This window comes from Aquila chrysaetos, chromosome 19 (assembly GCF_900496995.4).
Source record: "Aquila chrysaetos chrysaetos chromosome 19, bAquChr1.4, whole genome shotgun sequence".
NCBI classification, from domain to species: Eukaryota; Metazoa; Chordata; class Aves; order Accipitriformes; family Accipitridae; genus Aquila; species Aquila chrysaetos.
Genome location: NC_044022.1, coordinates 2,875,628 through 2,891,820, shown reverse-complemented (window position 1 = coordinate 2,891,820; position 16,193 = coordinate 2,875,628). Strand labels below are relative to the sequence as shown.

At 39.8% G+C, this 16,193-nt stretch overlaps 1 protein-coding gene across 2 annotated transcripts; it reads left to right on the top strand.

The window, feature by feature from the left end:
• Positions 1-2,780: 2,780 nt before the first annotated feature.
• RFC3 (replication factor C subunit 3) lies at positions 2,781-14,352 on the top strand. Of its 2 annotated transcripts, none has more exons than XM_030042898.2 (9): positions 2,781-2,950; positions 3,998-4,135; positions 5,331-5,398; positions 8,191-8,288; positions 9,825-10,006; positions 10,253-10,389; positions 10,517-10,615; positions 11,649-11,718; positions 13,441-14,352. In XM_030042898.2, exons 1-9 carry the CDS (start codon positions 2,864-2,866, stop codon positions 13,630-13,632), a joined length of 1,071 nt encoding a protein of 356 aa, XP_029898758.1. In that variant the 5' UTR covers positions 2,781-2,863; the 3' UTR covers positions 13,633-14,352. The 2 variants fall into 2 exon arrangements, with proteins under 2 accessions (XP_029898758.1, XP_029898759.1); XM_030042899.2 differs by lacking the exon at positions 2,781-2,950 and adding an exon at positions 2,980-3,349.
• The last annotated feature ends 1,841 nt before the right edge of the window (positions 14,353-16,193 follow it).

Genomic DNA, 16,193 nt, shown 5'->3' with positions numbered 1-16,193 from the left:
GTTGTTCTTTCCACTGTCACATTCGATCTGCATGCCATCAGCATGTCACCAATAGAACAGATGTCACTTTATTATGGTCTTTTTTTTTTTTTTTTCATTGTAATTAGTGATCTGGTCTTTCTTGACATGCTACAATTTACTTGCAGCAATACAAGCGCTCTGATGGGGACAGGGTGATATAACCTAGAGTGACAGCCAACAGAGCAGCAATAATCTACTAAAATATTTGAAACTGAAAAGAAAAATCTATCTTGCTCAGCTAAGCAGCCTGAAGGATCAAAGGATGCCAGTCTTCTGTCTGAAAAACACAAGTTGTTGTACAGCAAAATGATACTTGGACTTGTTAATGGCTACTTGGATTGCTAGCAGCAATCATGCTTTAAAGATTTTTAGGAGGTCAGTATAGTAACGCTCTAATTTATTTTAACACTGTTTCAATAATTGGTTTAAAACTGGTTAAAAACTATATATATATATATATATATATTTAAACACTGGACCCAGGTCTTAAGGTTTTACTTCAATTTGGGTATAAGATGGAGTTTCTCTTATAGTGCCTGACATTGTGTCACTTTCTAGTAACATGGCTGCTGGTAGTAAGAGGCTCAAAATGCCATTTGTAGTTAAAATCTCTATTTTCAGATACATTGTCAGTTTATTCATGCAGAGAAATCATTTTACCTTTTGACCTTTCTGCTGGACTGAACAAAATGAGTGGAAACGTATTTCAACAGTCCTTATATTTGAGTGAATTGTGACTGCAGCTGAAATTGCCACAGTCTCCTGTATTATTCGCATTTATTTATTTATAATACACTTGGCCAAACCATTCCATTTTAGATATTTACTTCTTTTTGTTTAGATTTATAGTGAAGTTTAAAAATTAATGAATTAGAAAATCAAAGCATTCTAGAGCATTTTAATCAGATATAAAGTAGCACAACTGCAATGCTTCATACAAGCACAGGTTTTAAAATGGTAAGATTTTTACTTAAACTAATTTTGTTCATCTGCTTAAGTACTTTTTATGGCAAGGAATAATTTAACTGAAAGCTTAAGTGTAAGTCCATGCTTAAATGGGTCGCTGAGGCAGGGCAGAATTCCCAACATCTCCTTGGGATAACAAGAAATCCTATGGAAGTTTAATGACCTAATAATAAAAAGAGCTTAGCACCCTTTCAGAGATGCTACATGTCTTCACTCCTCCTTGATCTCTTCAGGAGCTGAAAGTATCTAAAAGCCTACTGGACTGAGTCCTACTTAAGCCCTGCTTAAGTCTGACCTCATCCAAAAAGGATTTGTTTTCACTGGTACTTTCGAAAGCCTGGAGAATCTGTCAGAGCGCTTGCTGGAAGCTGGCATGCATTAGTAAAAACAGTATCTCTGGGGGCTGGAAAAACTGAGTAGGTTATAAGGAGCTATCACAGAAGTTGCAATTAAGTTAAGCATGACATTGATAGACACAAGAGAGTAGCACATCACTCAGAAATTATTAAAAAGTCAGGCAAATGAGCAAAGGATCTGAAAAAGCTTAAAAAGGCTAGTCATAAATATAGCTGACCAAAGAGAATACCAAAGGAAGTAATGGTCAAATTCGGAGATTGCTCTGAAGAACAGCAGGTGCTGAGTGGAGAGAACAGCCACACATGAGTAACTGTAGACCCACAAAATGTAAATCCAGAAAACGGCAGAGGAACAGGTCACTTTGTGGTGCTGAGCGGAACAAAGGGACTCGATGGATAAGCGCCGGGCAGGATATCGCTGCAGCAGCTTTCACAGACTCAATCGTGTACAAGGGCAGTGCTGACAAAGCAGTACAAGGTGAATTTGCTAATTCGTGGCAATCTGCAAATAAAACTGATTCATGAGTGTCTATGACAGTAATGTAACTATTTTGTATAAACAGGTAACACGATACTAACTGATATGCTCTCTCTTTGCCCCCGCTAGGTTTATGTGATCTTTGTAACTTGAACGTCTAGGTTAACGAAGCTATTGCCGGCGTTATGATTTTGAGTATGTGAAAAAATGTGAACACAGAGCCGATAAAACAGGAACAGTCACATGAACTTTTCATCTAATCGTATCATTCTCACAGAAATCATGCAAGCAAAAAAATTAGCCTGACGCACGCCAGACTACTCACGTGCATACCCGTGTTTTATTACTTCAAGAAATTCTACTTTCAAATACTATCATTTGTGCACGAGGCTTCATTTGTTAGGGCCACGACGCGAACGAGAGTTTCTCTATTGCATACGTGTTCTGTATGTTCATAAAGCCACGCAGACAGGCGGACCTGGCGAGTTCCCAGCGCTGATACACGGTTTACGGCAACCCATCGATTTATAATGAGGCTGCAAGGCCGGCGGGACCCCAGGACCGTACGTTCCCCTGACACCGACGACCGGCCTCTTTCTGCCGGCCATCTGCAGAGGTCAAGAGGCCGAAGGCAGACCCGTGAACCTTTCCGCAGGCAGGGCGGGCAGGCCATGCCTGCCCGAAGGGATTTTTTCCTGTCAGCCCCTCGCCGCCTCCGTCCCTGCCCGCTCGCCCTCTCCGGCTGCCCGGGCGTTGGGCCATCCCTGAGAGGGATCACCTCAGATCCCACCTCTCTGAGCTAAGGTGCCTTCTGCCCGCTCCGCCGCGGCAGCTCAGCCTGAGGAATCTGCCCGCGATTCGTTAACGATATCGAGTTTGCCACAGACAGCGAGAGATCTGCGGGGGGGAGGAGGAGGGCGGGGCAGCAGCGCGTTTCCGCTCCCTCCGCTGAAGTTTGTCCCTTCGGCGGCCGCCGTACCGGCCGCTCCTCCCGCCATTACGGGCCGGGGCTGTGGCGGGCGGAGCGCGCTTTTCAACCGCCATGAGCCTGTGGGTGGACAAGTACCGGCCCGGTTCCCTCGGCAGGCTGGATTACCACCGCGAGCAAGCGGCGCAGCTCCGCAACCTGGTGAGGGGTTGCCCGGGCGCCGCCGTCCGCCCATCGGCGGCCTCCCTGGCGGGGCTTTGCCCGCCGCGGCCTGCAGCCGCCTGAGGCGAGCCCGTCACCGGGTCCTCTCCTCTCCCCTCAGCGAGGATCTGCCAGGAGCCGGGATTCCGCGGCCCCGCAAGGCCTTTGCGTCCAAGGAAAAGGCTGCGAGGAAATGAGCGGCTTGGGGTTTTTTTTTTCGGGAGTGTTGTGGGTCTGTGTTTCTGGGCGGTTTTAGCTGAGAATGGTCAGTGTCCCCGAGAATAGGGCTTACCTTGTTTTACTTAAAGAGTTAGCCGAAGTTTTTTTAGGTGAGCAGCTGGGAATGAAAGTCAGGACTCTGTAATTGTTTGGATGTTAAAGGACTGCTTCCCCTGCCAGGTGCGCTGACTTCTCTCTTCACTGGGCCGCTGGATTGATTCACTCCCTCAGTGTTTCTCTGTGGCTGTTGCATCTAACTAATGTAAATTCTGGCTGTGGGTTTTGGTCAGGTGTTCCCCAGGTCATGCTTTTTAGCTTTCCAAGAAACAAACTCCGAACTTCATTTAAATGCAGGCTACCTATTACTCGTTTGCGCATATTCAAGGCTTGCATATGAAACAACAGTGTAATTATGTATATGCGTATATATCGTAATTATATGAGTATGTATCTGCTTTAAACTTTGTTTTAATCCTTTTTACTGTGTGTTTGTGGCAGCTGTCACTCTAGAAATGGTGGAAAGCACATAAATGCTAGGGTGGTTTTCTGTTTTTTGGGTTTGTTTTGTTGTTTGGTTTTAGGGGTTTTTTTTTTGAGGGGTGAGGTGTTTGGAGTTTAAAAGAGTTACATATGGTCTTCAGAAAAATATGATGTTCTATAGGAAATACGGCTGCAGGAAAGGAATTCAGCAGTTCTAATTCTAGGTACTGTGTTGTGACTGAGCTGGAAAAGTAATTTCATGTAAACTTGAGTGAGAATGGAAAGATGAATATTCTCTTATAAGGCAAATATTGTTGTAGCTAACTAATCTTGTCGCTTTGTGTTCAGGTTCAGTGTGGTGACTTCCCTCATCTGTTGGTGTATGGACCATCAGGAGCTGGAAAAAAGACAAGAATAATGTGTTTGTTAAGGGAATTGTATGGTGCAGGAGTGGAAAAACTGAGGATTGAGCATCAGAGCATAACGGTAAAAAAAATAAGTCTCCCATCTGCTGCAAAGTAGTGTGGATATTTATATACCAATGTATTTCTCTTGTGAGGCCTTCATATTTATTTGAGTTTTAAAAAGAAATTTTTTTGCACTCAGTATCTTCAAGCTCTTTTATGTAATTAATCACACTGGTTTGATTACATGAACAAATACTTTTGCCAGATGTTCTTGTTCCTTAGGTCTTCATGGGTGGGAGGATGTGGGTTTTTTTTGTTGCTTTCTGTGGCTGGCTGGTTGTTTTTGTGGGTTGTTTTTGGTTTTAGTTGTTTGTGTTTTTTCTTTTTTAAACAGGTTGGTTTGGACAATAGCATGGGTTGTGATAGACTAGTTCTCAATTAGATATATAGAATTTCATTTGTCTGTAAAAATAACCCTTATTTTAAAAATTATTATCGCTGCTTTTTGCATATATATAAGTTTTAACTTGTCTCATTCTTATAGTGACAATTTCAGCATTAGCAAAAAAAAAAAAATCAATTTACGTTATATCTGCCTTGGTCTTAGGCATTTAATTTTTTATTATTAAAAGGTTATATTATCCATTCAAAATCCTTGTTATGGAAGGCTTAACCAGCAAGGGGTGATCAAGCTTTATTGATAAATGGGTTATTCAGTGCTTGCTTTTTAATTCTCAGTATTGGAACAAATATAATACGTGGACTGAATGATAGAAATATAGGATATATTTAACTGTTCAGACCCCAAATCAGTGGTGATATAAATAGTAGTGTTTTCTTTAAACAAAGTATAGACTTGAAAACTTTTGCCAAGAGAAGTAAACAGCCTCTTCAGGCTTGTCCAGAGGTTTTCCCTCCAAAACTTCTCTTTGGAGGGACAAAGTATCATTTATTTTGGACGGCTGATTCCAATAATGAGATTTCTTGTTGCAAAACTCAGTAACTGGAGTATGCAGTAATATGTACTACGTGTTGCTATAGTAATCATTACTGTTATTATTCTATAGGCTGGATGATGTGCCAGTACTCCTTTTCTCCTTTGGGGATGGGGTTGGGGGGTAGGAGACGTGTAAGTCTAGTGTCTCAGCAGTTCTTTGATCTCTGAGGCTTTTGGTTTGCCTGTGATCCAGCCAGCTGTAATCTGTAAGATAAATTTTTGCATCAGATTTTTGGAACGCTCTTTCTGAAATTTAATATGCTTACTTTCTACATAGGCACCTTCTAAAAAGAAAATTGAAATTAGCACCATTGCAAGTAATTATCACCTTGAAGTTAACCCAAGGTAAGTAAGTGTACGGTAAAAGTGTCCCACTTCAACTGTAAGCCGCTGGTCATACTGCACATGGTTTCGATCTGGGTATATAAGGGCCTGATTGTCCAATTTATTGCCCGAGCAAGTTAGATAATGGTTTATGGGTTTGGACTGCAAATGGGAGCAGGGAGAGGATTTTTAATTGAACAGCTCTAAATCAACAAAAATTTGGATTGCTGTATACTAAAGACAGTAATGTTCTGCTTAACTAGCCACGTAAGCATGCTGATGTTGAGGACTGGGTAACAGAAACAATTCTGGATTCCTAGATTTAACCATTTAAGTTGAAATAGAGAACTTTTATTGGAACCAACACCCCCATATTTTTAGTTCTCTCACAAATACAAAACCAAAGTGATTTGAAAGTAAGCAAGGTTTACCCAGTAACTCTTTTATTTGAGCACGGGAAAGAATACCACCACAAAATACTGGGAATCCTGTCATAAGTGAGGTCAGATGTTGATTTAAATGACAGAAGCTATAATGGTGTACTGTATGTCTTCTTTGACAGTTGTGAAATTGCTAGCGATAGTTCACTGACCCAAAGTAAATACTTATATTTACCTGAAACCTTTAATGGTGCTTTAAATCACATGAGAGTAAATGTCATTGTGCACTGGGAGGCTTTGGTTATGTTGGCTTTGTTGTCTGGGTTGCAATTATAAGACAATGTGTATCCTGAAGTAACTTTTAGCTTTGTGCTTATTGCTAACCCTTTTTCTCATGTTGTTCTGTGTTTTAGAAGCTCTTCTCATGTACCATGTCTCCTTTCAAACCTTGTTCTGCAGCTAATCTCTGTGTATTGATTAGTGAATATCTGCTGGTATTCTAATACAGACCCAAATAATTAAAGCTGAGACTTTTATTGGTAATTAACTATTTGAATCTGTCATTTTGGTGATTATAAAATGTGTGAGCATTCAATCTTCTGCTCTGATAACCTAATACTACTAATACATCTTCTGTTAGTTTCGGTAGAGTACTTTTAGCTTGAAACATATAAAATAATTGTATTTTACTTTAAATATAAAAATCCTGAAAGTGTAGAACTGCTGTATTGGTTATTGTAAATAATAGTAGTGCTGAGTTTTGATTAAGAATTAATATATTGATTCATAGGCTTTAAGTGATCAAGCAATTGTCATGTTTGTGTCTGACCAGACAGTGAACCTGCGTGTGCTGTGTTATAGTCGGTGAAGTTTGATTGAATTATAATACTGTGAAAGCATGTTGTGCATTTTGAGTAACATGGAACATGAGAAATGGCTAACAGGGAAAGGAAATTAACTTCTGGGCAGGACTCTGCAGACATTGAATTTATTATGGAACTTTCTTAGATAGAACTGTTCTTTTTCCTCCAAAAGGAGGATATTGTCTGAATCCCAAAGCGTTGTCTGCTGGTCACTTGACTAGCTTGGGTAGATGCTTTAAAATGGGTTCTCATGAGTAACTGGGTAATAAAAGAATAAGGAACAATAAAAATTAAATATTTGTGTGGCAACTGCCTTTGTTCATTGTTTTCCTGGAATGTTTGGTGTGGTCACATAATATCAAGGATAATCTTTCACCATGAAATTATAACTCTGGGTTTTCTGTTACTGCAGAGAATAATTTATGTTTTAAATATTAGGAAACTATTTTAATCACTTTGATTCCAAAAACTGGCCTAGCTCTTAAGTAGAACCGGCTTGTTTCATTTTGCTTTCTGTTTTTTGCGCTGTAATCAAAGGTCTGCTCCCTTGCAGAAGGACAGATCTCCGCAGACAAAGTCAGCGTAGCCTATTCAACAGATTGTGAACTGTTGAGCTAATATGCTTCTGTCTGTTCTGCTGCATTCTCCTTGGAAAGAATGGGGAAGGTCTGGTTGAGTGGTGACTAGAACAGGACAGACAAATGCTTTTTCGTTTGCTTGCCAGTGAAATATTGCAGAGCTACTGCTGCCTCTGTGAAGGCAATAGTCTGGGGATGCTAAAGAGTGTGAGGGTTTTTTCTTCTTTTTCTTTGCTTTTTCAGTAATCTAGCTTGCAAGTCAATCCCCAGTGGTTGTCAAATCTGAGTCTAACTAGCTGAGCTACTAAGCTGGGGACTGAGAAAGCTGTGCAGTGCTACTGTAGGGGATAGTAAGGAAAAGAGGCAGGAGGAGATCTAGTATTTCCCCATGTTTTCCTGCCTTCTAAGAGGAAAAAAGCTAACCGTCTATGCTGTAATAGTATCTCAATATCAGTCTTTTACTAGTAACTCTTTGTAACCTCAGTGTGTCTGGCATTCAATTTTACATTAAGCGTATAGGTTGTTCATAGCATAACATCTAGCTTTCAGGGGAAAAAAACCTATGCATTTACATCAGTCCTTTGAGTCGGGCGTCCTATTATGTGGTTAGACTTAATTTTTCTGCCCATAATGGGTAAAAATGTTCACATTGTGTCTTTGCCCAAATGGTAGGGAGTGAAAGTTTAGATTTCTCATACCAGAAAAATAAGTTCTATTTTAATGAGTTAAGAAAACATTTGACAATGGTTTCACTACCTCCCAATACAGTGCTACTCACCCAGCTGTGCCTGCATAAGCTTTGGATTGTTTTTATTATTGGGAACGTAATGTTCAACAAAGTATGTGTGTTGAGCGTAATTCTACCTCAACAGCTTCTGAATTCTTTTGGCTTTCTTGTTCAGTCAGTTGATCAAGGGGCTGCTTAGGAGGATGTATTTTATATGCAATATAAAGTTGTTTTAAAAAAAGTTTTATTCAAACTCCTGGTACAGTGATGCAGGAAACAATGACCGCGTAGTAATTCAGGAACTCTTGAAGACAGTAGCACAATCCCAACAGCTTGAGACAAGTACTCAACGAGATTTTAAAGGTGAGTAAAAACAGTTAAAACCAGCCAAAGTACTTTTTGAGCTTGTTTTTCAGAGATTTCTGCTGACTGTTTTGTTTGTACCCATGTATTGCATGAGGGCACACACGAACCTTTCCCAGATTAAACAGCCTCCCATTTTTCTTCCACTGTGGAAACATCTTGAGTGGTTAAATACTCAGTATGAGGTTGTCCTTTGTGTTGGTTTCTTAGGAGAACAGGGTGTAGTTGAATGACTGTGGCTGGACAGATGGAGCTTGGATTCCTGCTGTCTTTTTCCCAAGTCTACCACTGAAATGCACTATAACTTAGTCTAGCGTTCTATGGTAGTAGTAAAGTTATGAGCTACTGAGGCTTAGCATTGAGTTGAGGGGCAGGATAGGCTTATGGCAAACAGTAGGTGTTAGCCACTTATTTGTAGCGTTTTGGGGGATGAGCTATCTTAGGCAGAAAGTTTAGAAGCATTTTATCTACAGTGTATGGAAGGATGCTGGGTAAGAAAATGAAGGTGGCTTTCATTGAATTTTCCAAGGCACATGTTGCTACAACTGGCTTATTTTTCCTCCCCATGACTAAAATGAAAGCAAAATCAGAACTATGTAACAAGAGATTGAAGGAGAGAGGAAATCTTGGCAGATAGATTAGAGCAGAAATTAGTTGAAAATGGTCATGGATTTAGTTCTTTGTCTCGTTTTCCTCACTGTTCTCAGGAAATGCTATATTTCACCTAAGCTGCTAGACACTGATTGGCTCTACCAGTTATTGATGTATATACCCTTAGAGCTCTAAGTATCTGGTAAGCTGGCTGGTTGTCTTAGGCAGCATATATGACCAGAAGAGAAATGGGAGAAGAGTAATGGGCTGACTTGTTCTCCAGGCTGTTCTCAGCTGGACCATTCAGAGTACTGAAACGAGCCATCTATGAGTTGCCTGTGGAGCAACCCGCAGAAGGTAGCTGGTTAGGTTAGCTGCTTCATATTAGGTGTCTCCTGATTGTTCTGAAGCATTTTTGAAATAAGTTTTTCTTTTTCTTTGAAAGACAATGGAAAGGCGCTGCAGCTACAATAACAAGGCAGCTTTCTACTACTCCTTTGTTAAGCTAAGATACTGTTTTTTAAATATAAAATGTATTGAGGGGAGTCTTCAAGAAATTTTTGCTTTTTGATATGCCCTTATGCCATAAATTCTTTCGCATTTCTTACTTAAAAATGCCTTTAAAAAGTTACTATACTAATTATCAAAGTGAAAGCTTCTACACCTACCTGGATTATTTCTTGGCATTGAAGTGTTGCAGGCCCTGCTGTGAAGAAATTGATGTTATCCAGAACATGAATATTGGGTGTGAAGGAGCAGAAGATTATACAGTCAAAAAGGCATGCAGGTTGTCTTAATCTTTATTTGTCCTGCTTGTGGAACCATGCTGCCTTTTTCTGCTTGTATCATTTATTTTGGTATTATCACTTGTATGTCAAAGTACTCATTTTCTTAGAAAGATTTGATATTACTTAAAAAAAACAACTCTTTTTAATCCTTTTTCAGTGGTGCTGTTAACAGAAGTCGACAAACTCACTAAAGATGCTCAGCATGCTTTGCGAAGAACAATGGAGAAGTACATGGCGACCTGCAGGTTGATCCTGTGCTGCAACTCCATGTCAAAAATTATAGGACCTATTCAAAGCAGGTGCCTGGCCGTACGAGTGCCTGCTCCCAGCATTGAAGATGTATGTTGAAACAGAAGCAAGCATAAGTTATTTAAAACTTCTTACTGGAGAAGTTCTTGCTGTGGACTTATGAAATATTTTGCTTCCACAAAGTGATCTAGTTTTTCTTTGTGGTGGGTGACTTGTCAAGCATGTCATATGAAAGACTGGTCCATCTCTGGTCCAGAAATGTTACAAGCAGGAGAATCTGTAGGTGCTAAACTGTTTGCTAAGTGTTGCACTCCCTGCTATCTGTTTTCCATCTAGATCTGCCATGTCTTGTCCAGTGTGTGTAAGAAAGAAGGCCTGACTCTTCCTCAGGAACTGGCTCAAAGGCTTGCAGAGAAATCTGGCAGGAATCTTCGGAAAGCACTACTTATGTGTGAGTCCTGCAGAGTACAACAGTAAGTCACTGCTAAAAATTAATGTAAATTATACTCTCAGACACATAAGTGAACTTACTTCTGAGGCCTGGTTAGAATAGGTGAATGTTTGCTTTGATTTTAATTTTTTAAAAATATTATTATGTAGGTATCCATTTACTGCTGATCAAGACATCCCTGAGATGGACTGGGAAGTTTATTTGAGAGAAACTGCAAATGCTATTGTCAGTCAACAGACACCACAAAGGTAGGTAAATACACTTGCTTGCAGCTATAGATTATGTTTTTGGTGTATTCTCAAACCTAAAAAAATGTTATATTTAAAAATGTGGCATCTTTACTCTAATTATGTGTAATTTTCTGGCATTTCTGCTGGAGCTGGTACTTTGCAGCCAGAGGAAGTGAGCTTTAAAATTACCAGAGGAGGCTGAATGAGCTTCAGGAACTTAAACTTGTTGGGTTTTGCTGTTGAAACTTTGTAATCAAAAGTGAGCATAAGCTTAGTTGCATGTTGAGCTCTCTGTCTCTTTTTATTTTGGGGGTGGTGGTGGCGTGTGTTGGGGTGGGGTTTTTTGGTTCATTTAAGGCTTCTGTTTCAGCGTCTTTAGCATAACATGCCTTTAAAAGAACTGGAAATGAGAAATTGTTGCTTTTTTAAAGCACATTAGGAGGTGCCCCCTATATCCCTCTCGGTGTCATATACATAGCCTGATCCTTTTAGTGTGTTCCATATATTACGTGAGATGTCACTTAAATTCTTGTATTTAAATTAAATGCTTGTAGGCTCTGGCCTACTGGTATCACAAGTTGAGAAGTGATAACTGTGTCACTTTCTGCCACCTAATCATCTTACCTCCTCTTGTAAACAATGAAGACAGAAAAGCAGCATAAACAAATCTTGTGGTTCAACCAATTTTGTGGCGTCTTCTTGCTAGTCTTAAGCATGAGTAATAATTTAGATATGAAGAGGAATTAAAGGGAGACAAGCCTGAGACAAATTCTAATAGCCTTGTTGCTTCTAGATTAACTGAGACCGTTGTAACTAGAGTATATGTAACTTACCTTACTGTTTTGTATAAAAGGTGATATGTAGCATTTGAAATGAAACTGACTTGTGCAATGCTTTTGGGTTTAAAATAACACACAAACACAAAACCAGAAAAAAACCTTTGCCTGGGTTGACTTTCTTTTTTTCCTGCAGCATATTTCACAAATAGTGAAAACATCTTAGTATGCTTTGGGGACATACTTCTGATAATTTTGTGGTGTCTTTCCACCAGGCTTTTAGAGGTCCGTGGACGGCTTTATGAACTCCTGACACACTGCATTCCTCCTGAGATTATAATGAAGGTAATTCAGCTATCTAGCTCCTAATTTGTTATAAATATTAATGCTATGACAGTCTCAATTTGAGTTGTTTTTTTTTAAAAAAAAAAAACAAAAACAAACCACCACACCAAAACATCACAAATTATCCAAATATTGATGTAAAGCTGTTTCCTTTCCAAACAGACCTGAGTGACCAAAAGATACTTTTCTTTTGTGTTTCTTTCTACTGGAGTAACCAAAGTAGTCCAGGTTATCACTCTGAAGCAGTAATTAAAGACCGTGTTCCTGCAAACACTGATACATAGCATTCACTTCTCATGATTCTCAGTCGATATACTAGACTGTTTAGTTAAGTTCATGTCTGAATATATTTGGGCATGATGGTTTTGGGTTGTGTAGATTTTGGGGGCAGGAAGATTCTGTTCTCTAATTTGGAAATGTAAATGTCTAGTTTATTTTTGTTGCAGGCTTCCTTGTTCACACCTCTGTTGAATTGTTTACTAAAACCTGTTGTGTGATCACAGAACAGCAGCATCATAGCTGAGTAAAAACAAAGGAGGACATGCTTTGTCCCCCTGAAGACTTCTCAGGCCAGTTTCTGTGTTGAAGTATAGACATACTTCATGGGCTAATTTTGACACAGTTTGTTTTCTTTTGTAAAAGTTTTGTTGTTAGAAGTTCAATATTTACTATGTCCTAGTGGAGAAGTTGGCTGAAGGATGCTAGAGTAGCAGGCCTATTCAAGGATAGAAGTCATCTTGGGAGGAAGAAAAGCAAATGGGATGTGCGTGTTTTTATTTCAGGCAGGATGAAAGGATGCTGAAGACACCTAGAGCAGAACAAAGATTAAAGCTAATGTTTGCAATTTATGCTAGGTGGACTCTCCCATCAGACACAATTACAAGATAATAGATTTCTTTTCACGTTAACTGATACCTGGTTTCTGACAGTTTTGGTAGTTAGATGTTTCTTTAACCTTCCTTTGTTATGGTAGGCTAGTGGATCCTGCATTGCCCTGTTTGAGGACTGTTGCTGTCAAGCCGAAGGTGGATGTTCTCTACCCACTCCCTCTTCACAAACTTGAAATGGTGCAGAGATGCTTCTCACTTAATCCTGACTGTTTTAATAGAGATGGATTTGCAATGATTTTATTGCTGTCTCAGATCTAAAATAATGCATTTTTGGTTTTACATGGCTGAAGTATTGTTGTAAAGTATTTTGTGTGTGTCTGCACATACATATGTACATAAATATAAACAGATAAATTTTAAATAAGCCCTTTCCTTGTTACTTATTAATGTTGTTTCTCTTTGTGCTTGATGCAGTCAGGACAGGAAGTAAGTGATTTTAATACACTTGCTATCTTGGTAAAAGTTCTCCCCAGGGTCATTCATGTGCCTGCACGCAGTAGAAGTTATAGTATTTGGAGATGAGGTTAATTTATTTTCTTTATTAAGGCATAGGTAGTTTCAGTATATGATTTTTCCCATCTAAGAACACCATAGGTAACATCTATTTTGACATGAGGAATTTATCTTGAAAGTAAGTTCTGAAGAGACATGGTTCCATGAATCTAGTTCTGTCAAATAGGTGGTGTAATGATTCTTCAGTGTCTTTTCTGTTGGATCATGAATGAACTATTGGTCATAGCTTGGCTATTTTCGGAGAAATGAGGTTATTTTCTTAACAAAAAATACATAATTTTTCAAATACTGTCCTTTTTTTTTTTTTCCCCCCTTTTAGGGCCTCCTGACAGAACTTCTAAATAACTGTGATGGACAACTGAAAGGAGAAGTTGCACAGATGGCGGCCTTCTATGAACACCGCCTGCAACTGGGCAGCAAAGCCATTTATCATCTGGAAGCATTTGTTGCAAAGTTTATGGCAATTTACAAGAAGTTTATGGAGGATGGACTAGATGACATGATGTTCTAACTCTGATGCCCAAAGTCGTACACAGAATGTTGTGTCATGATGCCAGTAATGTTGCAAATGTTGTCTGCTTGTCCATGCTTGGTTGCATGTGGGTCTAGTTCAAAGTCAAATATTTTATTTTGCTATTAATATAAAACACAGTGAACTAAAGAACAATGTTCAGTTTTAGAAACCAGATGGATGTTTGACAGCCACAAATCCATCTTTAGATCTGTACAAAATACAGAGCCTTTCAGAAGGACAAGTTGCCTTGGAAGACGTATAAGATGATTGCCGCTTTGCAGTATTTGTAAGCTGACATTAAGAAGAGAGAACATGGATGCTCCGTGCTTGCTTTTTCATTGTTCATGGGCAAGGCTGTAAGCAAAAGGTGTTTTTTCCATGTTGTGGTAAGTTCCAGTTTGAGCATATATGTTCTGCCTACTGATTTATATATCCCGCTGTTTGGCTTTTATTTTAGCCACTCTGTTTTATGTGGTGTGCTGACACAGAATGTTTTCTGACTCTTATTTGTAAGCAGTATAAAGCAAGTCCACTTGCTGTCTGACACTTTTGGGTTCACCTCAATATACATAATACTGTTCAGGTAAAGATTAGTCCTTTTGACTGTGGTTTAACCAAGGGTAAGGTTTCAACTTTTAACAAATATTCTTTCACCTCTTAAATTGATATGTGACTTTTTAAAAATGGCAAAATAAATTGTAAAAATATGAACAACAACTGGAATGCTGAAACAGTGTTTTATACTGTCTGTGACTACCTAGGTATGTGCATTCATTTGCTTTGATGAATTTGGTAGATTGTCTTTCGGAAAGGTGGGATATACCCCTGGCCATTGTAAGACTAAAGAGAGCCACTGAAGTTTAAAACAAACAAACAAAAAAAGAAAAAACCCAACCCCCCAAAATAATAAAAACCCCAACCACCACCACCTATGCCACTTCATTCGGCAAGTCTTTCACACGTGTGTTATGGTACCCTAAAAATGACTAAATTCATGCCCTTTGTAACTGCACTCTGCTAACTTAGGCTATTACTAGATAGTATTTAAAGTGAATTAAATACTGTTTCCCACCCCTACCCTTTTTTTTTTTTTTTTTAGCAGGGAAGGGTATAATATTTGGGTTTTTTTTTGTCAGAGCTAGTTATGCATAATGGCAGTTTTTTGGAAGCTAGGGCCCTCTCTCTAGTAACTGATAAAGAAAGAATCTCACTAGTTAGTAATAACTCTGTCATCCCCTTTAAAAAGTACAGAAGGTGACATTAATCCTTAAAGAGGTAGTGTCACTGCCGTTCTCGGGAACTTGACCATCCCGTGCGTGGGGTTAATGCGCAGCTTGCCTTCAGATACAGTCTCGGTAAGGCACTGCTGGCCTGCTTCGTGCTCAAGTGCTCTCCTTGAAACTGAAGAAGTCTAGAAGATGGATTTTTCTCTTCCATCTGCTCTTGTCGCCCAAATCCACAGCACTGGTAGCTTGTAGTGTGAGTGTCTTAACTGTCAGAGATTGTAGAAGACTGTTAAATTGTCAGTGATAGTGGAAATGAGTACTTAAATCCATTACAAGGAAGAGCACAAGAATGGTAGAGGGGGCACAATTACTGCATATACAAATGACCTGCCCTTTCAGGAGCCTAGTCTGTCTACTCATTTTTAAAAGCCAAACTACCATTTGCCTACTCTAAGTATAGCATGTGATGAAGCAAAAGCATTAATTCTGTGCTCCCTCCTAACCCCCCCCCCCCCCCCCCCCCCAAAAAAAAGACAAAAGAGAAAAGAAGAGCTAATGTAGGAGAAGAGGAATTTATGTAGGGATTTGTGAAATACTGTTGAAATGCATAGGGACAGTATTGATGGGACAGGCAGGAGCTGGATTGTAGGTTTGTCAGTTGGAGGAGGCAGAGGAGCAGCTTGCTGTTTCAAAAGATCTCAGCAGCTTTGTCTGGGAGACTGAAACCTGAACATAAATCTCTCTCTGCAGGTGTTCTGGCTGCCTCTTCTTGAAGTTTCATTTTTATCATGTTCTACCTGGGATAAATCAAGAGTAGTTAAGGATGGAAAAATGGGATAATGATTGGGGATTGCTGACAGAGGAAACTGCTATCATTGTTCCCAAAAGCCAGCATTTCCCCCTCCTGCTCCTGCATCTTTGTCTTCCACAGCCTAGAACACAGAAATTTAAATGCACGGGCACAGTACCTCATAAGCCTCTGCACACATTCTTCTTTCCTGCCATAATTTTTAAGGCAACTCTTGCCTTAAATGATCAGTAAGTTGCGCTTTTGGGGACCATCTTAGAGGCTGATAGCCACCTTGGATGCTGCTTCCCCTCCCTTTCGGGTAGCTGTAGCGCTTGCTTAGAGGGAACGTGGGGCAGAACCGAGTTCCTGGGCTGTTCCGGAGGAAGCAGGGACCAGTAACCTCCATCCCTTGTGCTGTGCACTCACAAAAGGACCTGATGGGAATGTATGAGCAAGTGGCTGTCAGAGACAAAAAAAAGGGAGTTTTCTGCCATTTTTCCCGTTGTGAGGCTACCATGGAACCCTTTTACCAGAAAAGCAGA

What these genes read in the sequence shown, in the direction of transcription:
- RFC3 (XM_030042898.2), top strand. Translation starts at nt 2,864, where the DNA reads ATGAGCCTGTGGGTGGACAAGTACCGGCCCGGTTCCCTCGGCAGGCTG. An exon ending in TTGAGCATCAGAGCATAACG is followed by an intron (nt 4,136 to 5,330) that starts GTAAAAAAAATA and finishes CTTTCTACATAG; the next exon opens with GCACCTTCTAAAAAGAAAAT. An exon ending in AGTCAACAGACACCACAAAG is followed by an intron (nt 10,616 to 11,648) that starts GTAGGTAAATAC and finishes TCTTTCCACCAG; the next exon opens with GCTTTTAGAGGTCCGTGGAC.